General features: G+C 42.1%; 1 protein-coding gene across 1 annotated transcript; it reads left to right on the top strand.

Moving 5' to 3' along the window:
• Window positions 1-471: 471 nt before the first annotated feature.
• Window positions 472-24,281, top strand: c14h18orf21 (chromosome 14 C18orf21 homolog). The gene is made up of 5 exons (XM_047606009.1): window positions 472-796; window positions 8,713-8,735; window positions 9,506-9,720; window positions 22,631-22,824; window positions 23,106-24,281. The coding sequence occupies exons 1-5, from the start codon at window positions 699-701 to the stop codon at window positions 23,266-23,268; spliced, it is 693 nt and encodes a 230-aa protein (XP_047461965.1). The 5' UTR covers window positions 472-698; the 3' UTR covers window positions 23,269-24,281.
• Window positions 24,282-24,631: the final 350 nt, after the last annotated feature.

A 24,631-nucleotide genomic window follows, 5' to 3' on the forward strand; every position in this document is an offset into this window, starting at 1 on the left:
GGTAATTCTTATTGTCCAATAAGATTCAAGGAATTATGACATCAAAGGGTATCTGTTCAATAGAGTAGGGAAGACACTTGCGCTAAAGTAATTACACGTCATTTTGGGATATCTGAGAAACGCAGTGTGTAGTTAGTGCGCATTTAAGTTGGGAGCAAGAGCTCAGTCCAAATGGGGCTTTTAGTAACCTAAATCCTGATACCTGAGACTAAATGCCCTAATCCTTTTATTTTAAATCGCATTATTTTCCATCTCGAAGAAAAAAAAAGTATAGGTAGGCCTACTTAGTGTTAGTATTATTACTGTTTAACGATACAAATAATTAAAATAATTAGTACTCTGTTAAAACATCAATACCCTTTAATTAATACCAGCTTTTAACCACCGAAACACAAGTCCCTCCGCAGTGTGCTTCAAACGTACTCGGTTTCCCACAATGCATTGACAACGACGTCGTCAGAATCTCGCGACTTGACGCGGATCTGCTGGGAACCCAGGTGGCTCAACGTACGCTTGATTAAAATTAGTACATTTTGCACACTCGTCTCGCCACTATAGCCTAAGCAGTGTGCGTGGAAGCTCGTTTAATCTAGCATTCACCAGTTTACTAGCTCGACGTTTCCGGAAGGAGCTTTTTTTTTTCTTCATACTGAATCGCAGCACAGCTTCAGTTTTCACGTGTTGCGTCAGGAAATGGTATGAAAATGGAGCCTACAGAAGAAAAGTCAGCCCGCTTCCTGTTGGACGCCTCTCTGCTGTACAAGGCAACATGCCCGGAGCTGTCGCGGTTCCTCCTGTAAGAAACCTCATTTAACATCCAACATGAATTTCACTGCCCGAGCTCGCGTCCTCACTTTTTGGTCTTTATTGTTGTAATGCTCGCACGTAGCCGCAAGGTGGAGGTGTTCGCCCATGAGACGCTGAGTTCAACTCAGCTCGAGGGGCGACTGCTCTTAAGACAGTATTCTCTGAGAATGTGTATGTGTGTGTGTGTGTGTGTGTGTGTGTATATGTGTATATGTGTATATGTGTTCATATATATATATATATATATACGGAAGGTATTTCATTTTTTTGCACATAAACATATACATACCTTTATTTTGTTATAAATCAAGAATCAAGAATCTTTATTGTCATTATGCAAGGCAATATAATTTATCCAACGATTTATACAATTACAACTACAACAATCTGCTGATTAGCCAGTTAGTTGATTGACAGAAAAATTGCCAACTATGTCATTGACCATTTAGATCATCTGCAATGGAAATTCCCACCCATTTCTGAATTACTCAATCACTAAGTTAACAGAGAAAATAATCACTAGCTGAATATAGAATAGTACGGCATGAGCGCCATCTCAGACAAATACAACAGTGACGTCTTGCTTTTACTGTACAGCATGTCTAATGATAATAATACACCGATCAACACCGTTTACAGTATATCACTACTGAAACTGATTCTGTCACCATGTGCACACATTAATAGCATTCACGGCGTATCTGTCATTAATCCACACATGTGTCATTTGTCATCTCTTATAAATATCAGGGAAGAGATCTAAATTTGGATCTATCACTAAGCTAAGCTTTTTATTTTATTCCTCCGCTCCTAAACGCCACCGGCACTTAGAGCAGCAGCTGCTCCCTGAGACAGAGACGTGCTGTTCAGGTGTTTCAACTCAAGTGGGGACATTTAACCCTGACAAACATTTATGTTTTGCAGCAGATAGTCTAAGAGATTCCCTTGGTCTTTCTGCTCACACTGAAAATAGAATGAGAAGGCTTTTGAATTCCAGTCAACAAAAAGTATCATGTTTTTTAATGTTTCAAATGCAGAAAGCTCCATCACCTTTTTACTGCTTTCTTAAACCAAACCAAGACGGCATGCTTTGGAAAAATCTGTCGTTTAAATCTGGCTCAAATCCACAGATAATATCTGAGTGATGTTAAGAATCGCTTGTTTTCACATATCATTATTTACACACACCAACCAGGCATAACATTATGACCACCTTCCTAATATTGTGTAGCTCTCGTTGTGCCTCCAAAACAGTTGTGACTCATCGGAGAGTGGACATGGGCCTTCTGAGGGTGTCCTGTGGTGACTGGCAACAGACTGTTGTTAGTGGGGGTTTGGGGGCCCAGAGGGTTGAAGGGAGGGGCTTGTTCCAGTACATACCACATATCCTAGAACAGTAGAACACTGTCACAAGATGGTCATTGTTATTCACTTCTCCCGTCAGTGGTTTTAATCGTTTGTTTGTTGTATTAATCTGATTGCTTCCTCTACCAGTGGTTGTCCTGTCCTGTTGTCCTGTCTTGAGACTAATGGCAAAAACATTTACTGTCCTATCGAATGTCTTCCTGCACATGTCTGTTGACTTATTTTTTTCATCTGACTGAGAACTGACAGATGCTCACATTTTCAAATTGCGCTGTCACAACCACCTTCAGGATCAGCACATCATCACATTGACGTGTTGGTTCGTCGTTGGATTTGTGCCTTGAGCTATCATCAAATGCTTTCTTTAGTCTTTAGTGGGCCACTAATTTTGTGTTGTGAAGCACGAATGCCTGTGTTGTTCCTCCAGAGTGCAGTAGCCTGCTGATATCCTTATTTACACAGATGACTTATTGGAGCTGGACAGGAGCCATTAGTGAGCCTCGTGGCCGCTCATGTGCAAGTGTTGTGAGCATGTTTCTGAGGCAAGGGGCAGTTGTAAGTGTAAGCGGTGAATTAAGTTCAACTTTATTACCATTTCAGTCTTATCTACTGTACTTGCAGAGGGAAGTAGATTCCACTTGTGAGGTTGAAGCACCTTCCTAACAAGCATAACAATGAGAACAAGCAAACACAGTGGTGCAGGCGTAGACAATCCCTCTAATCACTAGGTAGGAGAGCCAGGCGGCCTGTCAGCGTCGCCTCCTTTTATGTGTCTCCTCCAGGATTGTTAAAAAGACCTATACATGTTTTTCCCAAGATAGCAACTGTCTTTGTCTGAATGAACAGATTCCCTTTGACAAAACAATGATAATTAGCACCACTGTTTAATTAAAATGATAGTTTGCAGTCGGCTTCAGTTTTGCTGCCTTTTCCAAAATACCAGCATCTGATAGAGTATTCTGTAGTGATTGTATGGGGGTAAAAACTCAAAGTAATTTTGTGTATATGCAAGAAAGGGTGAATGCAGGTAGGATGGGCAAACACACAGGAGTATATGCTCAAATAGTCTTTATTATTGTTTAAAGGGGCGATAATCCACTTAAAAGTGTGCACGTACAGTATCTCACAAAAGTGCCTTTAGTGTAAATTTGTTGCCCTCTCAAAATAACTGTGTGGCACACGGCCATTAAAGTGAGTACGCCCTTAAGTGAAAATGTCCAAATTGTGCCCAGTTAGCTATTTTCCCTCCCCAGTGTCACAAGGTCTTAGGTGTGAATAGGGAGCAAGTGTGTTAAATTTGGTGCCACTGCTCTCGCACTCTCTCATACTGGTCACTCGAAGTTCAACATGGCACCTCATGGCAAAGAAGTCTTTGAGAAACTGTAAAAAAAAGAATTGTTGCTGTACATAAGGATGGCCTAGGCTATAAGGAGATTGTCAACACCCTGAAACTGAGCTACAGCACTGTGGCCCAGACCATACAGAGGTTTAACAGGACAGGTTCCACTCAGAACAGGCCTCGCCATGGTCGACCAAAGAAGTTGAGTGCACGTGCTGAGGGTCATATCCAGAGGATGTCTTTTGGAAGTAGATGTATGGGTGCTGCCAGCATTGATGCAGAGGTTGAAGGGGTGGGGGGTCGGCCTGTCAGTGCTCAGACCGCACGCCGCGTATTGCATCAAATTAATCTGCATGGCTATCATCCCAGAAGGAAGCCTCTTCTAAAGACGATGCACAAGAAAGCCCGCAAAGACAAGACTAAGGTACCAAGATAAACTTATTTGGTTCAGATGGTGTCAACTAGGGCTGCACGATAAATCACGATCTTGATTCACAAATACACGTGATCTCATTTCGAAACACAAATATTCTTAAGCATTTTATTTCACGAGCGGCATCACAAACTAACGCTCCCATTTCTTCCCGGACTTTTTCAAACGCCCCTAAAGGCAGCACTGCGGCTGACTCCTCCCTCGACCTACGGTAAAGCGTCTTTACAACACATGATTCCGTGAATCGAAGGTGAGGGGTACAAAGACAAATGTGTTTTGCAGTCAGTGATGGTGTCATAGCTTGGGGCTGCACGAGTGCTGCTGGCACTGGGGAGCTACAGTTCATTGAGGAAACCATGAATGTCAACACGTACTGTGACATACTGAAGCAGATCCTCTCCCTTCGAAAATTCGACTGCAGGCCAGTATTCCAACATGATAACGACCCAAACACACCTCCAGGACGACCACTGCCTTGCTGAAGAAACTCAGGGTAAAGCTGATGGGCTGACCAAGCATGGCTCCAGACCTAAACCCTATTGAGCATCTGAGGGGCATCTTCAAACAGAAGGTAGAGGAGCACAAGGTCTCTAGCATCCACCAGCTCCATGATGTCATCCTAGAGGAGTGGAAAAGAATTCCAGTGGCAACTTGTGACGCTCCAGTGAACTCCATGCCCAGGAGAGTTAAGGCAGTCGTGGAAAGTATTGACGCTTTTGACACAATTCGGACCTTTTCACTTAGTGGTGTACTCACATTTGTTGCTGGCAGTTTAGACATTAATGGCCGTGCGTGGAGTTATTTTGAGACTGTTATACGAGCTGTACACTGACTACTTCACGTTGTATCAAAGTGTCATATCTTCACTGTAAAAAGATATATTAAAATATTTACAAAAATGTGAGGGATGTACTCGCTTTTGTGAGATACTGTACGTGTGGATGTTTGTGGTTTATGTTTGAGTTGAGCTCCAGCTTTGTCCTCGCGTTTGTTTTCTCTTCTACCTGAGCCAGGAAATTTGTGGGCAAAGCCGTGAATGGAAACAACAACAGAGGTTTAACAGTGAAACCGGCAATGAGGGGACTTTACAGATGCGTGTGTATGTGTGTGAAGTCACTGCTGCTCAAATACATTAATCTGTTCTCCAGATCCTCTGGTTATGATGGAGCTGTGGTTTTGAACTTCATTTTGACCACATTTAACCAAGACCAGCTGTACTAAGCCAGCTAGACACAAATCTTACTGTTTGGACTGTTCGCCACAAGACCTAGATGATTTTGCCAAAGTGTAGAAGACACGACTGTCATCTGCAGCGGAAATTCACACTAGCCATGTGAATCAAGTGATCTTAAGCCAGAGTGATATTATAAGGAAGGAAACTACTGTCATAGTACAACCATTCAGACTCATGTCGTCCAACATGAGGGGGGGGGGGTGTGTGTCCAGGGTCCTAATGAAGTTTTTAGTCCTGAGTGTCTCTGTTGTTGTGGGGCTTTCCACTCTCACTCCCTGCTCCCTCTCCAGATATGGAGTGTTTGTTTCGTAGGTGCCAACTCAGTACTCATGCACGCTACTGTCTTCTCTCAAGCTGGTGATGACTGATCGTGTTACTCTGTTTGATTTATCAGTGTTGACGTTCGGTGAGGCATTTATGAAATTATTTAACATTTCAGCGTGTTTGTGTTCGTGTGTGGGCCCACAGGAAGTTCTTATGTCCTCATACGTGAGCTGCCGTCACTTTATTGTGGTTCACGTAACCACCAGACCACTGAGGCTCTTTTCCAGTAAGTTCATAATGATAGTTGACTGAGTGTCTGCTGGGCAAACAGTGTCATTATGACTATGTCTTTAAATATCCTCAAGTGCCTCTGAAGTTTTTATCCTAGTATTGACAAAATGCCGACAATTCTGTGTTAGCCTACAATACTGGAACTCCTTGATTAATCAGGGGAGGGCTGTGTCGGGGAAATTTGACATCATTTGTGTGCTTCAAGGGATAATTGGTTTTATTAGTAGCTAATCATCTGATTAGTTTCTTTGTGTTGTGAGTGAAATCTCAGAAACAGCGTTGTCATTTCCAAGAAGCCCAGACGATGTTCTCAAATCACCTGTTAAATAACAGCTTTCCTATCGCACCACCAATCAGCCACAGCCATTTTAATATTGTAGCTCCCTGTTGTGTCGCCGGAGCAGCTCTGTTCCAGGATGTTAGCAGCTGATGCTTGATCACACTGGGGTCTGGGGACAACTTTGAGGTGTGAGTCAACATTTTATGCTCTGCTCTTCCCCTCCCAGATAATAGTAGCAGTTTTCAGCAGCACAGAACATACGTGACAGCTCACCATTGGCCATAGTCTTTAGGCAACTTTCACCCAGATACAGGCGACGTGAGGTGATGAACACTCGATGCCGGTTTGGTGTGTCCATACCTTGACATCCACATGAATGCCAGGAAGTTTCTCATTAGATGATTACACGTTGTGGCTGACAGGTGGACGTCAAAGGAAGGGGTCAGATCTTCATACCTGAAAATAATGAACCAGTTGAATGTTTCAGATTTTTCTTTATAAATATTTCGAGTATTTTTCTTTCATGGTTGACTAGTTATTAAGACAAGTAATTATTTCTGCTCTGAAGCTCTGTGTAAAGGTGCTTCATAAAGCTGGTGGTTTCCCTGTCTGTCTGCCACCACCTTTTCAGGCGTCTTTCCTCGCTCCATCCACCGCTCGCTTTCATTTCCTTTCATACTCTTATGTCTCGTCTTACTCCCCTTCTCAGCGGGAGCCGGCAGACATCTTCACAGCTACAAATGAATCCCAGACTGGGAGGCACCTGCTGGCCTCCTTCTCTGCCAGCTGATGCATGGGACCCTGACAATCTGTGAAATAGAGGGATACAGTTATCTTGAGTGTTCAGTGATTGACACTGACCGGCCCCCGTTTCCTGTGCCAGGCCGCTAAATCAGTTACGCGCCTCATTAAAGGTTTTCAGGATTTTCCGGCAGTCTTGCTGTTTTTCCTGATGGTAGCAATAAAATGCTTTTCATTTGGCATGCTTTGCCTCAGACAGCACTTCTTTCTCTAATTGCATTATTATGTCGTTGCCAGCCCATAATCCCCCCTCACCCAACCCTTCCAGCCTCATGCATCTTCCAGGGCTGTGTTGATAGCATCTCCCAGCTGTCATGCGTAGAGCCCATATCTTCAGTGTTCATCACCACAACCAAGTGTGCACTTATATGGAGAAGCATGACAAGTATGTTAATAAGATTTGCGCAGTGGAAGAGGTCTCTGCGGTGTACAGTTTCTTAGAGCTGACTCATCTGGGAGCTGGGAAGTGAGGAAAACAAAATTCCCCGAGAATATTTTCTTTTAAAGTGTTTTGTTTCCTGCTAAGTACTCATTCCTTCTTTGGTGAGTACAGTTGCAACAAATTAATTTTCATTTCAATAAAATGTCGGTAAATCTGTTGTCAAATAAGGTAATGCATTGGTGACTGTCGGTTTCCTTCACATGAAAGCATGTGAGCAGAGTCCAATGTAATTGAAGCACATGTAACAGCAGCAATTTCACTAGAAAGCAATTCATACCCGAACTCTCCCAACCTTAGAATAAACCTGACGACCAGATATCCACTGGAGTAAGAGACTAAAATGTCTGGAGAGTTTCTTTTCAGTGTACAACAAAGAAAACGGAACATGTTGCCACTCATTCAAAGAATATTTATATATTAGCAAAGAATATTTGGATGACTTTCTGAACTGTATGTTCTGTGTGTTTCTGAAAATCTTCAAGGCCCATGAGTCATTATCAGTTCTCTGCGGAGTGACAGTGCAGCGCAGACGGTCTTACACGGCTCGATTTCCAGTATTTTCTGACAGGGCTTCTATATAATCTTGACAGTTAAATCCAGTCGCTGATTATTAAATTTGGAGGATCAAGGGACACCGACTCAGACTGTGGGACGACGGATGAGATCCGCTGTAAACCTCTCTCCACCCTGATACCCATCCAGCCGCATCATCCAGCCATATAATGCACTATTTCACATATGGCGCGGTAGAAAATGCAAGTGGAGAACGTCAACAAACCGCTGCCGCCAGACGCCACGGCAGAAGCCAGACGTGGGTCAGCTCCAGATTAAAGTCGACCCCACCTCCTCCTCTCCGCAAATATCCAGCCCGATTTCCGTCTGCTCCTGTGACACGTGCTGAGGAGCCCAGAGCTAATTTTAGTGGGGCTTAGGCTGCGGCTTAGTTAAAATGTTTGTACAAGTATCTCATTGTGAGCGTTCCAAAAATGGAGGCAGACCTGATGGTGGGCGGTTGAAATGGTTTGGACACTTTTCCTATATTGTTTGAGAGAGACCTCTCTGCCTTTCCGGTTGCATGTTTTCCAATGCACATGACGGGAGGAGATGACTGTGTTTCTAACCTTTGATGGATTTCTTTGCACAAATGCATGCTATACAAGGAAGGAACATTGGTTCAAATATATCATTTCCGTCATACCTTATTTTCTTTACCTCATTTTGTTTCCACTGGTCCAAAGTGAAAACAGGTGTTGTAATGTTAATAAGAGTAGATTGAAATATGTGAATATGTATGCTTAATTTGACACAACCAAAAATGAGAGCCAAGAAGAATCACTTAGCAGTGACTTATTTATTTGACATTAAAAGCAGCCACAAATTGATTTTACAGCCTACTATAATGGAGGTGTCTGCTCACTGTCTGATCTTTTTTTTCTGGTCCTTCTTTCTTCCCTAGGCATGCTCCTCTGAAGGCTAGCGGTAAGTCAAGAGAGACCTGCGTATCCTTGAACGGCCTCCCTTTTCGTTTAAAATTCTTGTCCTAATTTCGTTCTTGCATGTTTTCATCAGTGAATGTACTAGTCACAGAGCAGAATGCATTAGTGAGTGGGACCTTGTCACTGGCTTGTCAAGGTTGATCAAATTCACTAAACCCTCAGCCAAACACTCGGGGTCAGACAGCTGTCTGTTGCAGACTGCCTGGTGGGATCACACACACACGCTCACACTGACTATTAGAGCCATGCCAGCACAAACCACATCAGTAGGTAGCGGGGCCATTTAGGAAGGCAGTTCAGACTTCTCTCCTCAAACAGAGCAAGGATTGTTTCCTAAGAAAGTAACATTGTGTTTGTTTGGAGAACTTAATTGCTTTCCTTCAGAAACTCATAATTCCCCAATAATGTTGAGATATGAAGAGAATTAACAGCCTGCTGCAAATGTTTTAGGGTAATTTATTATATCTGAAATGTAGTTATTTTTCCTGTAGATATAGAACTATGAGAAGCTGCAGAAAATAATTCTGTTGCTGGTAAATGGTGACCACAACAACGCAACATATATTTTTCATCTATCTGTCTGTCTCTATCTTTCTATCTTATCTTATGCTAGTATAATTTTGTCGTTTGCCAACTAACTTCACTCACTATACTTCAACCACTCTGGTAGTATTTTATTCAAATGCAATATGCATGACACCTGACTGTTTGCTGGTACATTTTAAATAATCTATGTCTCTTTTTCAATTCCAGTGAAACCAACATTCTCCAGTTGGTTGCAGAACACCTCAGTGTGTCTGTACTGTTGCCAGTGGCTGCAGCCCGACAATCACCATATACGGCTGTGGCCCAAGAAACGTCCATCAGTGCGGGTGCAGAGTGTCCTGCTGAGGAAGGCCAGAGGCAAACGGCTCAGCCTGGCGCAGAGGAATCTCCTGCACCGCTTCCAAAAGTCCTCCTCAGTACTGGTGAGGGGACAGAACACTACAACACGCTTGTATTGTACTGCACTGCAGCATGTTGCAGGAAAACATCAGAGGCACGAGGCAAAGCAAGCATCTTTGAACAATAAGGCAGCTACACAGAGCGCTTGACATGAAACAGTAACGTGCTGGAGGAGCAGAAATCAAAGAAACACGAGGCATTATGAAAAGACACACAAAGCAATTTGAAAGGGCTTTAAATGAAAAAATAAAACGGAGGTAAAGATGAAACGTGACAATTCCGATTACAGTGTAGTGCAGGGTTTGCCTGGCATAGCCTCACACAGAATATGATTCTGTTAACACATTGGATTTCATTATAAGGCGTTTCAGCCTTAGATATCTCTGCACACTACTGGATAGTCCTACAACCAATCAGAACCATTTCATTTTGTACATAATCGTCAGCGGTCAGATGGTGTATGTGACTGTCTCACTATCACTCTTCTACAACGCCAAATAAAGCCCTGTCCAAACGAACTTTGCCAGGGCACAATCAGTTCCTAACGTCATGACCCCAAACCAGGGGATGTCATGTAGCCTACACGTCTAAGCTAATACTGTCAAGTATAAGGCATGAATAAATGTACCTACCTAAGGTAGGAGTTATAAGATTTTATAGGAAGTAAGTATATTGGTATTTACATGTAGTACCTCATATACCTCAACAAGCACTACATTGTCTCCCAATGTATCGTTCCCTTCCATTGTTGCTATTTAGATTGATGAATTCATTAGTATTCATTCCACAGAAAGTGTCTGGTGTCATTATGGTGCTCCACTCATCTCTACCACCTTCACAGTGGTCCCATTAGGCCTAACTGTAAGAGAACTAATGTTGCTAGACAGGGCTTTGTGAACACTCCCCCTGTTTTGTCCCGTGGCCTCCTAAACTCCTTTTGTCTGTCCCGTTAATGGGTGGCACCAAGTAGGGCCTAAATGGAAAGTGTATTTGGCCAGCGTCCACCACTCTGGTGATGAACTGGTGGTGGAGCATGTAATGATTGTGTCGTTAGCCCGCGCATCACAGAGCAGTGGTAGAAGAGAACCACTGAAGAGCCCCTGTGGTGAGTTGACATCTACCTAATGAAGAGCAGCTTTAGTGGAAATACTGCTGCCTCATTAACATGGTTTTGGCCTCATTTAGTATGCAGGTGTTCACCACACAAGATGCTCTGAATCCACTTTCCTTTATATGTATGTTGACTCTGAGGACACAGTTGTAGACAGAGATTCAGAGAGGAAGCAGGAGTTAGAAAGGCAGCGACATGATTAAACGCAGCATGAAACAGAAACTGATAAAAGCAAGAGGGAGAGAGGCAGATAGATAAGAGAGGTGAACACCACAAGTCAAATGATAGACTGCAAAAGAAAATGTTGTGATCTTGTGTGATAATTATGTCTGCAGTAATAGCTGTGTTTGCCTGTTCTACTTTTATGAACTGCTGTGAAGGTCAGAGTCTGAGTCTGAAAGAAATGATAAATTACCTTCGCTCGACAACAATAAGCGCTTCAGTAGCAAGCTGTATCTTTTGTTGTTAAATGAAAATGTGTTCCCATCACTGATGAAGTTGTGCCTGTTGGTGTTTTGCTCCTGGCAGTGTCCATGTCTTGGTCGGGGTTGGGATTTGACATCATCCCATCCAGAGGACATTGCTAACAAACAATGTTGTCTTTGGGAGCCTGATATGTAATTCAGTTTACTTGCATGCAACTGAGAAAATCTAATAACTGATGGGAACATCCTCCTCCACACTAGGTGGCGATATGTGTCTTGCCAGCGGGTTAATACCATTTTAATAAGGTTCACCTATTAGGTCATATAATAAACAAGATTTGTTCATGCGGCAGACTTAATCTTGTAGGTAATGTGTGCACTACTTATGGTGCAGACTCTGTTTACCTTCTTCTTCTCTGACCGTCTTTCTTGGATGTTTTGTTTCTGGGGTCATATGCCAGTATGAGCAGTCCGATTTTTGAAATGGGACAGTTCATATTAATGAATGTTTACACGCTAATACGAGACATTATAGCCATACAGCTAATTTCCATCTCGAGTCTGATTAAGCGTATACATGTCTTAGAAAATCGATTTGGGCGTCTTAATTGGATAAGGAGAAGTCCGATTTTAGTCGGAGTAGCATGTTTACATGCACTTAAGTTGTCCAGTTAAAGTCGGATTAAGGCAATAATTCTTTTTTTTTTTATTTTTTTTTTTTTTTTCTCATGTGCTTGTAAACGTACTGATTGTTGGATTGGAAGCACTTCATGGTTGGAAATATGGACTAGAGCCTCATCCCCATTATCATAGTAGCAAACTGTGGGAGCTGCTTGGAAATTGTTATAATAATAAGTGAAATAAATAGACATGTGCAGGTTCCTGAAAATAAATTTAGCCATAGTACAACTTTAACTTTCCATTGTTTCTGATTAAGTAAACCAACTGAACCCTGAACTTCATGCACGTAAACTTGTGTGCATCCCTTAACCGGTCGCCCATAGTCAAACATATCTCTGTTGTGTGTGGGACGTCTCTATTGTCTGCGCACCTCTTCTTTTTTCCCCTCCTTCGTCAACAGTCATCACGATGGTAGAATGTTGATGTTTGTTTATCACGTGACTTCCTAGTAAACCAATACTCTCACAGCTTGTCCTCCCGAGTATTTTTGCACTCTGTTTTCATGGTCGCGGGCCTATCGTGCGCTAGAGATCTAAGAAGCAAAAAGTCAGGCGTGTCGTGTTTGCAAGCTGACATACACCTGTGCTCAGGAGACGGGTGATAGCGAGGCGATACCTTTAGAATGCAGATTAGTGAGGTGGCAAAGATAAGAGTAATGTGGAATGTTTTCCTTTCTTTGCCTCCTCGGCTCCATGCTGTTAAACAAGCACAGGCAGCCCCCAAGGGAGCTCAGTATGAGCGCCTGAATAAAGAGATTGGCATCGACTCATGTTCCCTTTGAAGATAGAAACTCGGAGCCTTAGTTAGAATAGTTGGAATATCACAATGTGTGTTTGTTTTTTGTTTTTTTTCGCTCTTGCACAAGTTGTTGCTCTTCTATTTTTGAAATGCATTAAAAGCACTGTCCACAGATCTTGGATGCAGTATCGAGATAAAGTGCCACAGTGACCACAAAGCCTTAATTTGATTTCTGTTAGTGTTTCGTCATTTTATTGTTTTATTTCAGCGTGCCACAGTCGAGTGTTATGACTATACACACAGTACTCGGCTCTTGTTACTGTCAGTCACGTGCCACTCACAGGAAGAAGCAGAGGCTCTATCTGCTACCCAAACACACTGTTGTATAAATCTAGAGTCACATTTGTGAGTGTTGGTGTACACCCCGAGACAAACCTTTAATTAAACTTAGATTTGAGTATTTGCACATCAAGATACGCATGTTTTTTGTGTTATCAGTGTTCTTGTGGGTGTCAAAACAGTTGCCGGATCTTTCATTCATAAAAACGTTCCAAGTTATTTTGGTCTCTAAATAATAGAATAGTTACATACATACTACACATTACTCTGATTTGTGATCCTTTATAATATAGTGTATTTACCGTGAATTTATGTTTTAAACTAGTTAAATTGTAGGCATAAAAACATCAGACAGAAATATTTGGCTGGCAGACACAGTCACACACGAGTCGTTTGTAGTATTTATACCCCGGGGTGTAAATCCCCTTCATTTCACACCATATTGCCCCCCCTTTAGGATGTGTGTATGTGCCGCCCTTGGGGCGAATGCCAGTTCATGACAGTCCTCCCTGAGCTCTGTGAAGTTGTCTCTTATAGCTGTTATAAATCAGGTATGTTTATGCATGCTGGGCAGGTTATCTAGCAGTGGAAATGGAAATATGTTTGATTGCAGTCCCAGAGGGGAGACAGAGACCCTAAATGGAGTAAATAACAGCGTTTCCCTCTCCTCCGTCTGCATTCTCCTTCTCTGCCCCGTTTGAGTACAGATGTTTACTTCCCAGCAGAGTTGTGTTTTGTTTTAGTTTTTGCCAGGAAAAGGTAGTCTGCTCAGTTTATTCCTCTGACTGTAAACAGTCACGTTTTTTCATGTTTCAAATATGCATATTCAGAAAACGACTCCTGTTTTCAGGATAAAAAGACACAGCGGTATGAACTAGACAGAAAACCTAAGTGACAGACCATAAGTGGTTTAACAATCCTTTTTTCTCCCACAAGAGTCATTTTTCTGACATGAGTCCAATCGCTCTCTGTAATTTATGTCTCCACTTGTTTTTGACCTCACTGACCACCTCTCATCCTGCCCCTCTGTTTTTCCGTCAGCTCTCCACTTTCGTCTCTTTCCGTTCTCTTGGTTTTCACCACCTCAACTCATCATCTCACCCCCTTACCCCCACACATTATCCTCATCTTTATCTCCTTCCACTCTGGGCCAGCCCTTCCTCCCGCATCCCTCTTTCATATTTATCTGCACTGGAGAATGTGCCTCTTTCGGGGATGACAGGAAACAGGAGGGAGCGATGTCTGGCTCGTGCTTCGCTTGTTTTCGCTCATGGAAAAGGAAAAGCCCCACTGGGTGTTTTGACACTTTGAGGGAGGGTGGCGAGTGACGGGATGACAGGAAGGGGGACGTGCTGGGATATATGGATCTTTAGATGCAAACGGACGAGACAGCAGGAAATGGAACCACTTGTTCTAGTGTCACGCGTGGAGTGATTTAAGCGAAACATTTTAAGCATGTTAACGGGCACATGTGCTGTAAGATTGGTCATGGCGAATCAGTTCCAGTTCACGTGACTTCCTCGGGGAACCCTGAAGCTTATACACATGAGAAAACAACAATATCTACACTGGATGCCACAGCATGACAGCATGTCATCTCTCAGTTATCCTCTCTGTCTAAATTCATTGTGTCTTAGCGCTGCTATTAAAAGTCTACTCTGGAAGTTGGCAATCCCCTTTTGTAGGTTTCTCTCTAAGATATCATGGGCTGTAAAGCTCATGGATCCTCATTCACCACCGTTTACAGGGTATCACTACTGAAACTGATTCTGTCACCACGTGCACACATTAATAGCATTCACTGCATATCTGTTATTAATACGCACGTCTCTTATAAATATCAGGGAAGAGCTCTAAATTTGGATCTATCACTAAGCTAAGCTTTTTATTTTATTCCCCAGCTCCTGAACACCACCAGTGCTTAGACAGAGCCATGCTGTTCAAGTGTTTGAACTCAAGTGGAGACATTTAACCCTGACAAACATTTATGTTTTGCACCACATAAGAGATTCCTTTGGTCTGTCTGCTCATACTTAAAATAGAATGAGAAGGTCTTTGAATGCAGTCAACAAGAAACTATTGTGTTTTTTGATGTTAAAAAGGCAAAACGCTCCGGAATATAAACATTGTCACCTTTTTACAGCTTTCTTAAACCAAGCCGAGATGGCATGCTTTGAAAAAAAACGGTCATGACTGGTTTTATTACATAGAAAATGATTTTTAGAATCCTTTGTGTTCATATATCATTATTTCATTGTATACACTGACCAGGCACAACTTTATGACCACCCTCTGAGGGTGTCCTGTGTTAGTGGGGACCTTTGGGTCCTATGATTTGAGGGGAGGGGCCTCTGTGGATCATCACACAGATACTTGATCAGTTTGGGATTTAGGGAATTTGGAGGCCAGGTCAACACCTTGTGCTGTTTTTTGAGTTGTTCCTAAACTGTGTTTGTGTCTCTGTGTCAGGCTGCATCCTGCTGGGGATGGCTGCTGCCATCAAGGAGCGTAATTGTGTCTGGTCTGGTCTAGGTGGGTGTTATATGTCTAAGTAACATCCACAGGAATGCCAGGTCCAGAGGTTTCCCAGCAAAACATTGTATTGTCACAAGGTCAATATTAATAATTTCTCCTGTCAGTTAGTGTTGTGGCTGAGTTGTGCCTCTGAAAGAAGGACTTTAGTCAACCTAGAAAAATATTGTTGACTGAAATTGTATCTACACTTTAACTTATTGTTCGTTGTGGTGGAAAGAAATATATAGTTACCTCTAGAACAATTTATTTTATTGTAATTTAATTTCCTATTATCCTAGAGCTGACCAGTGTCCATCTGCTTTTATCTTTATCGTGTTAACCTTCAAAGGCTCAAATGATTAACATGAAAGTTGATTAAGAATCCTGTAGCAGGGTTAGCTTACAAATTTTGTCATACGCCAAATATACTTGCAGCGCTTTGGTCATTTAATTTAGCAAGTCACACTGATACGTTCTTTCAAACAGGGTCAGTTAGGTTTATGTTAATGTTCTGGGTAAACATTCATTAAAGTAAGCTTCAAATTTCAAAGCTTTGGTGGTCAGGTGGTGGAAACTGCACACCATCAATATGGGCATGCTATTTATATTTTCTCATTATGTAATACACTGGTAATTGTCTGAGCATCAACAGTTTGGTCAAGCAAGAGCTTTTTGGCTGAAAAATGTGAGAAGAATATGGGGTTTCATCATATTATCATCATATTATATCACCTGGTTGAGTAGAAATTGACATATCTCTTCTGTTCCCTCCGCCGTGGTTGCTTTTGAGGTAGACCTGCTGGTGTGATGCAAGACAGAATGTGACCTTTACCAGCACTAGTTGAGACTGAAAGGGAGAAACTGATATGACATGTTTTTTTTTTTTTTAATGGCTGGGTACTCTGCATTCAGATCGGGTGTCTCTACGTGTTTACCGGCCTCCAGACAGCAGAACCGAGTGACTGCCCACACCCAATCACAGCGCAAGGCCATGGTTAGAGGAAAGTTTACACTGCCTGCCTCGTATTGATCCCACAACCGCTCCTCTGCTTTCAGCCTTTTTTTTTTTTTGCTTTATCGACGTGTACTCGAATGACTCACACGTGCAGTGCAGGCACATGTTCACGCTTTCAGATTCACACAAACAGAAACATTTTAGAAAGTTTGTCACACAGTCAACATTTAGCGCTTTTGCAGGAGCGATTTTTCTACTCTAGCAGCCTAACAGGCACCTCATTCTGTCACTCACTCTGTTCCTCTACTCATGTTCCCCCTCTTGGGTGGTATCACACTGCCGAGGTCAAATTAATCAACCCAGGCTGACCTCTGGCAGCCAAGGGAAAGATAGGAAGGGGGGTATTTATGGAGCAGGGGATATTTATAGACGGGCTCATCTGCAGGATTGATTTATGTGGGTCTGTGCGTGTTTGTGTGTCTGTGCATGTGTGTCATTTTTAGGTGCATTTTTTTTTTTTTCTGATCCTGTGTAATTCTCACTCTCACAATACTGGGTTACTCGCGGTCAATGGGGCACGGTTTCACCTGCACAAAATAAAGTTGCATGATTTCACTGAGAGTTGTTCCATTTGTGGACCACTATCTCTCAGGTTGATTGAAAGCTTTTTCTATTAGATGGTTAATTCTCATCGTGCCTGTAGAGTAAAGACATCCAACCGCATATCACATGAAAGCACAGACGGGCAACAGGGAAAGAGCTATTCATATTCTTTGCTTTAGTAAAATTATTAAAGGCATGCAATGAAAATACTTCACTACAAGTAAATGTCCTGAATTAGGTAATAGTATATATACACTCACTGGCCACTTTATTAGGTACACCTTGCTACTGAAAGGTTGGACCCTTTTTGCCTTCAGAACTGCCTTAATTCTTAGTTTCATACTTTCAACAAGGTGTTGGAAACATTCCTCAGAGACATGATTTGACATGATAGCATCACACAGTTGCTGCAGATATGTTGGCTGCACATCTATGATGCCAATCTCCGACAATTGGAGTACAGTGAACTTATTGTCATGTTCAATAACATTAAGATGATATGAGCTTTGTGACGTGGTGCATTGTCCTGCTGGAAGTAGCCAGCAGAAGATGGGTAAAATATCCTCCACACCATCATACCACCACCACCACCAGTCTGAACCGTTGATACAAGGCAGGATGGATCCATGCTTTCATGTTGTTTATGCCAAATTCTGACCATGCCATCTGAATGTAGCAGCTGAAATAGAGACTTGTCAGACCAGACAACGTTTTCCCAATATTCTATTGTCCGATTTTGGTGATCCTGTGTGAACTGTAGTCTCAGTTTCCTGTTCTTAGCTGACAGGAGTGGCACTCGGTGTGGTCTTCTGCTGCTGTAGCCCAACTTCTTCAAGGTTGGACGTGTTGTGTGTTCAGAGATGGTGTTCTGCATTTCTTGGTTGTAACCAGTGGTTATTTGAGTTACTGTTGCTTTTCTATCATCTCCAACCAGTCTGCCCATTCTCCTCTGACCTCTTACATCAACAAGGCATTTTCATCCACACAACTGCTGCTCACTGGATATTTTCTCTTTTTCAGACCATTCTCTGTAAACCCTAGAGATGGTTATGTGTGAAAATACTAGTAGATCAGCAGTTTCTGAAATACTCAGACCAGCCCGTCTGGTACCAACAACCATACCAACATACCACTTAAATCCACTTTCTTCCCCATTCTGATGCTCGGTTTGAACTTCAGCAAGTTGTCTTGATCACCTCTACATGACTAAATGCAATGAATTGCAGCCATGTGATTGTCTGATTAGCTATTTGTGTTTACAAGCAATTGAACAGGTGTACCTAATAAAGTGGCCAGTGAGTGTATATAAGTATTGGCAAATTTTACTTCAAGTATCATAAGTAAAAATACTGTCAATGTTCCCCGTCAGTGTTTTACTCTGATGTTTTATAATTTAAAATTGATGCTTTATTAATGAGTTTCTTGGATTTCACTGTTGTAAATTAATTTGAACTACTATACCACTATATACTGTTTGGTAGTTTGATCTTCAGCAGTGAATCATAGGGCACTTGTATATATGAGAAGAGTTTATTCTTTCTTCATAATGGCATGAAGGATGGTTAATAACGGCTACTGTCAGTGAATTTAATGATCGGATGCATGTGTTTGTTTCTGATTTATAAGATGACTAGCGGGTGTTGACATCCCACACGGTGCACGTTTGCCAGAGCTAAACAGCCACGAGTTATTTCTATGGGATCAAGGTTAAGTGTAGCTGTCTTTGTGGCTGTCTGAGTTGTCTCATGTTCCCTGTTCAGCAAAAATAGAAACACGCATATGGTATAAAAAAGAAAAGACAAGGGCTCTATTTAGGTGGGAAATTTGAAGCAATAATAGATGCTGAGTATTAAAAAAAATATTTTGTTTATTCATCCTCTGACTCTGGGTCAGCCTAGATTTTTCCAGTAGAAATTCACTTCTAGAAAGAAAAAAAAAAAGCATTTGTCCTTAATAAATATTCGTGCTGTGTGTAGACTCTTGTTTATCCTCTCCTTACCCTAATGTTCTGACGTGTCACCTTCGCCATATGCTTGATTGACCTCAGTGTAGGTTTGTGCGGTGCCAGGATCTCAAGATGGGGAAATCAAATCTCCCTGTGGCACCGACTCACGTGTGGGCTTCCACGTCCGTACGCTACATAGCAAAGGATTAGCGTAAATTAAATGGGTACACGTGATGGGCGGGATTGCATTTTAGGTTGTCGTGGTTTCTTATCACTGTGTGGCAAAAATACCCTCCTCGTCGTCGTCGTTGTTGAGTGGACACTTTCACACCGATCTTTGCCCGTGTCATTTTTCCACACACACCTTCACTAGATAAATGTTTCTTTTCTTGGAGCCTGTCATATCAGCGCTTCGACTCAGGCCAGCTGATGATAGCGGGGCCAGTAGTGGTAACTAGAGGACAAGAGGATAAACAGCATGAGGTCACTCTAGCTGTAAACATCCATCTCCGGCCCTGATGTCTGTGTCCATTATAAGCCACAAGCTCTTGTTTTGCTAAGGTATCTTTTTTTTCCTTTTGACAATCATCGGATAGCCGTCTTTAGTTCACAACACTAAAATCTAGACTGTCACCTAAATGTCCACAGCTCTTATCACTTACAATATAGGCTATAGTATGAACAACAGGGGAACAAATAGGTTTTTGTTTGACTCGTGCCCTCCAGTTTCCTATTTATATTTGATTAGATGAAGCTTTAATGATCCACAGCAGGAAATTAGGTTATTGTAGCAAGGGATAACAGGAGGTAGTGGTTGAAAGGCTATAAATAATAACAAAACAAATACAGAATGTGAAATCTAATAAGACCAACAGCTCATCACAACGCTTTCAGATATGTTGAGATGGAACGATGCACGTTTATCACGGACTCTGTGCAGCACTGTGTCTTCCCCCTCTCAGTTTGTGTTATCAGGTGCACAGAAGATGATTATGGAGTATATAGTATTCATCTCCACTCCACTCTGCGTCAATATGAAGTGTTTTGCATTAAAAGAAAGTTCTCCAATATTAGTCAGTAGTGGTCCAGTATTGAAATTAGCCCGTTGAAAACAAGCTATCACATTTAATTTTTTTTTCTTCAGAAATATATTCTTGTCGTTTGATGATGCAACTCTGTGCAAGCAATGTTTTCTAACTCATTATGTTGCTGCCCAAATGGTGAATATTTCCAGTGTGCATCAGTTTCCAATTAGAAGTTCAAGTTGTTGTGACTTGCATTTATTTATTTGTTAGTTGTGAAGGCTGAATGCTTCACTAATCCTGTTGCCTTAGGCTTGAGCGTGCCATACCTACGAGCCCGGATGCTCCAGTGAAGTACCACTTATCTATTTCTCTGAAATACCTCTCTATAGTCAGGGACTGGTGCCAGTATAAGATCTTTCGCCAGGTCTTTGTAATATTAATGCACTTCTTTACTTGAGCACACTACAGACACCGCGTCCCTGAATACCATCCCCAGCGTATTTCACTTTTATCGTTGTAAAAACACTGTTCCAGCATTATCTGCATCATCAGCATTTCTGCTTTGACTTGCTGTGACTTGTTTTCAGGCCCGAGTTGTAATCACATTACGTTTTTTGCTTTGCTAAGTTAAAAAGAGTGCAGGTTATTTTGAGCTCAGGAGAGGGGAGGACTTTGATAAAGAAGTTTTTATTGTGTGGAACTTTATCTGCGGCTGGTTAGCCTATTTAGGAAATGAACGTAAATTTGTTCATGATCACAATAACTCAGTAACAATATAATATATCTACACTGCAATGTCTGTGGTAGGTTTAGATACATTTGTATATGTGTATTTATATATGTGCAATGTTAAACTCAGAAATATTCATCTCCTTAGAGTCCTGTTGATTTACAAACTGAATTTGTCACATGCCTTTGCATATAGAAATAATGTCATGATATATTCTACATGGAAACATGTCTGTGTATATTTGGTCTTCCCTTTTGACAGGGCATTGGTCAGTCCTCCTTTGAGCCACGCCCCTATGCAAAGATGGGTGGGTCAGCTGCTGACATGGTCTTTATAAAGCTGGACATGCAGGCTCTGTGTAGTAAACACTTTTCACACGGTCAGCTAGACAGATAGAGGAACTCTGTGGTCCTGGTCCATCGAAACCCAACTCTCTAACACTTGCCAACAAACACCTGTCGGAATCTGAAATGGCTACATTCGTGTCGGTGAGTTTTCCATCTCATCAGCATTCAGGACTGTCAACAGCTCTGCTAAGACCCGCTGACCCCCGCATTGGTGGTCTGTTCTACGCAGTTTTAAACTTGTGCAACTCTGGATGGCTTGTGTCTCTGATGGGATTTAAGTTTCTGAAGGAGTTTTTAAGCAACGCTTAATAGCACTGCTATCTGCTGCGTTTTCTACACTGAAGACAGATTTTATTCACTGAGAAAAGTCTAAGTGGTTCTTCTGTTCAAGAGATTTATTCTGCGCTGCTCTTATGTACCTTGTTAGTTCAGAAGAGAACAATCCCCGTAGCTTCTGATTTACTTGCGTCTTTGTACGTCTTATCACTCGATCAATGCTAATATTACTTTATCTGAGGATGTGGTCTAAGTTGTGAACTCAGCTGCAGTTTCTTTTTTGAGTTTCTGTCTATTTTCGCGAAGTCAGAAGAGGGATTGTTGTGTAACATAACTCTATGCACTCTATCACCTTCTACAAAAGTGTTTGCAGAGGCAATCAAATTGTCAGTGATTCATTTCTAAAGATTTCATGACCGCATATATGCATCCTGTGGCATGTCTTATGGTCTAATTACATCACAATTTTCCTGGACGTTGGAGAGTTGTCGTCAGATGTCTAGGATGCCAATTGTTGAGGATCTCATGACCTGGCAGTTGCGTCTTATAAATCTCACAAGTGTCTGCATGCTTTGCCTTACATAGAGTCCAGTTTTGTGTTTGGGTGTGATGTGTAATCTGCGTCAGTAGCTGTCTTGGTATTGTAATGCGAGGAATGTGGAGGCATAAACTCAGCTGAGGTTGTGCATTTTTTTTTTTTTTAATTTTACAGGGCTGAAAAAAAGCTGGCAGATGATTGTTACAGCATCCATACTCTGAATAGCTGAACTGCACGGCAACAGCCCCACCTTGGCCTCTCATAGGCAAAACCCAATGTTTTCCATCATGCTTTTCCTAACCCAGCTCTTTTCATTTCTGTCAAAATGTTCACGCGTAAAAGTATATAAAACGGGAAAGGGTATCGGCTGTTTAGTCTCATGTCATGAATTTGCCTCCTGAGCTGTGTGGTGAACCATTCGTCAGTTATGAGACGGCAATGGATGTGTTTGACATCTGTGAGGCGTTTGGCTGGCCAGTGTCACGGAGGGCACATGAGCGGTGCTCATTACAGCTCCGCCGGCTAAAACTCGATTTGTGCAACAGTAGTTTCAAGGACCTTTTAGAAAACTTGCAGAATGTTCTGCCAAGTATTCCTCTGGGGACACCTCGAATGCCTTCACCTCAAAACCTCATTACGTATGACAGGAATATAGATGCAGGCCATGCAATATTAATGAATATGTTCCTTCCTCTCCTTATCCCAGATGGCCACCTGCCATACTTGCAATAAGACTTCCAGACACAAAGGGATGAACAGGGATTTTATAGCAACCCTCGCTAAGTCCCACAGCGCGCCGGGGAGTGGCGGCAAACACAGGACCCCTCAGTCCAACGGCAGATCCAACATGTCGACCCCCAAGACTCCCGGCAAAGACAAGACACCTGCTCATACACCTAGGTAAGCTACTCGCACTCGCCGCTATTAATATCTCTCGAGCTAAAATTTAAAATATAACCCCTCTTGACTAAACTTGGAAGGTGTCTCAGACATCCGAGAGGGCGATGTGTCAGACGTGTCACGAATGATTAGGTTTCTTTTTATTCAGCATCAGGGGAGCTGCAGCTAGCTAGACGAATAGTACGTGCAGATATTTGATGATGGCTCAAATACTTGTGCTAAGGTTACTCCACCTTAACTCTTCCTCCCTCTTTCTGTCTCTCTTTCTCTACCCCCTCCAGGTCGTCCACCTCTTCCAGCACGTCGGGGTCTGGAACCTCGGGCTCAACTTCCTCCTCTAAACCCAAGAACTGGGTTGTCCAGCGTCTCAGCAAGATTCTACTGCGAGAGGACAGCAAGGGCAGCAAGAAGGGGGGCTTGAAAGATTTCCTTTCCTCTCTTTGATTGTCTCCCAAACTCTCTTTGTGGATACTCTTTTAAAAACAAGGGAGTAGACCCAAGCTGTAACCTATTTACACCAGGGGCTAAGGGGAAACTTCAGTTACTAAGTTTCCGAGCCGCTATGGGAAGGGTTACAGTTTGCCCAGCAACACAAATGTCTCTGGGCTGATTGGAATGGCGCTCTGGGAATCCTGAATGTAAAACCTGGGGAGCACTGAGCTGATCAGTTACTACTACACCTTGTACTGTGTCAGAGGGCAGTGTTTCGATTGTTGTTATCTAATTTAACACACGCCTATTGTAGCCTCCCAAAACGGTGAAGTAACTCATCGTGGAATGTTTTGAGGAATTAATCAGTATTTATCAAATTACTGAAACATCACAGAAATCCCAGCTTCTGTGGTGATATTTATGGCATGACATGCTGGTTTACATGCCAATATCTTTTGGATTTTTTTTTTCTTTTTCTAAAGTTACAGTTATACATTTATATGATAAATGCATATATAACAAATTTCTATTCATACTACATGATGTTAAAAGTTTTGTATGTCTTCAGTTTTTGCCCTGTTCTAGTGGAGATGTGTCTGTGTAGATTCATTTGTTATAACATACCGGAGACTTAACATGTGACAAATGTGTGTGTGTTTTTCCACTGTTGCCACGTTTTTGTACACGATACAAAATGAAACTGTGCTAGTCACCAATCACTTGCTGTTTACATTGAACGGGCGCTTCTGCCTAAAATCTGTACAGAAAGACTTGATGATCAGTGTTTTACATTTGCTTTTGATACTTTCTTTGGTTGTATGTTTTTGAACAGTTACACTTCACATCGTTTTGTTAAGAATAGGAATATTAAAAATATATATATCTACAGTATTTTATACTGCCTGATTGCTCACCCTGTTGTAGTTTAGCTGTTCAGTGAACAGTACGTGTTTAAATCCTGAAATACCTCACATTTATATTCCACTGTGATTCTCTTAAATAAAAACCTTTTCTGTCTGTGAAAATGTGCTGTTTATTCTGACGCACTGAGAGGATGTTTGCTTGAAGGTTTGAACTGTGTCCCAATCTAACCTGATTGCGAAAACATTAAAACCACCGACAGGAGAAATGCATAACATTGACCATCTCATGACAACACAATGTTCTGCTGGCAAACATTTGGCACCTGGCACTTGCATAGATATTACTTAGACTTGTACCACCCACCTAGACCAGACCATGCACCCCCACCTCTTAGCAATGACACTTCTTGATGGCAGCAGCCATCCTTAGCAACATGCAGCCTGACATAGACACACACACAAAAACAAAAATAAAAAAATCACTAGATACTAAACAGATCAAGTGTCTGTGG

The sequence above is a fragment of the Mugil cephalus genome, chromosome 14 (genome assembly GCF_022458985.1).
Source record: "Mugil cephalus isolate CIBA_MC_2020 chromosome 14, CIBA_Mcephalus_1.1, whole genome shotgun sequence".
Lineage (NCBI taxonomy): Eukaryota > Metazoa > Chordata > Actinopteri > Mugiliformes > Mugilidae > Mugil > Mugil cephalus.

Coding starts and splice junctions, on each gene's coding strand:
- c14h18orf21 (XM_047606009.1), top strand. CDS start 699: ATGAAAATGGAGCCTACAGAAGAAAAGTCAGCCCGCTTCCTGTTGGAC. Junction 9,721..22,630: donor AAAAGTCCTCCTCAGTACTG/GTGAGGGGACAG, acceptor TCCTTATCCCAG/ATGGCCACCTGCCATACTTG. Junction 22,825..23,105: donor ACACCTGCTCATACACCTAG/GTAAGCTACTCG, acceptor TACCCCCTCCAG/GTCGTCCACCTCTTCCAGCA.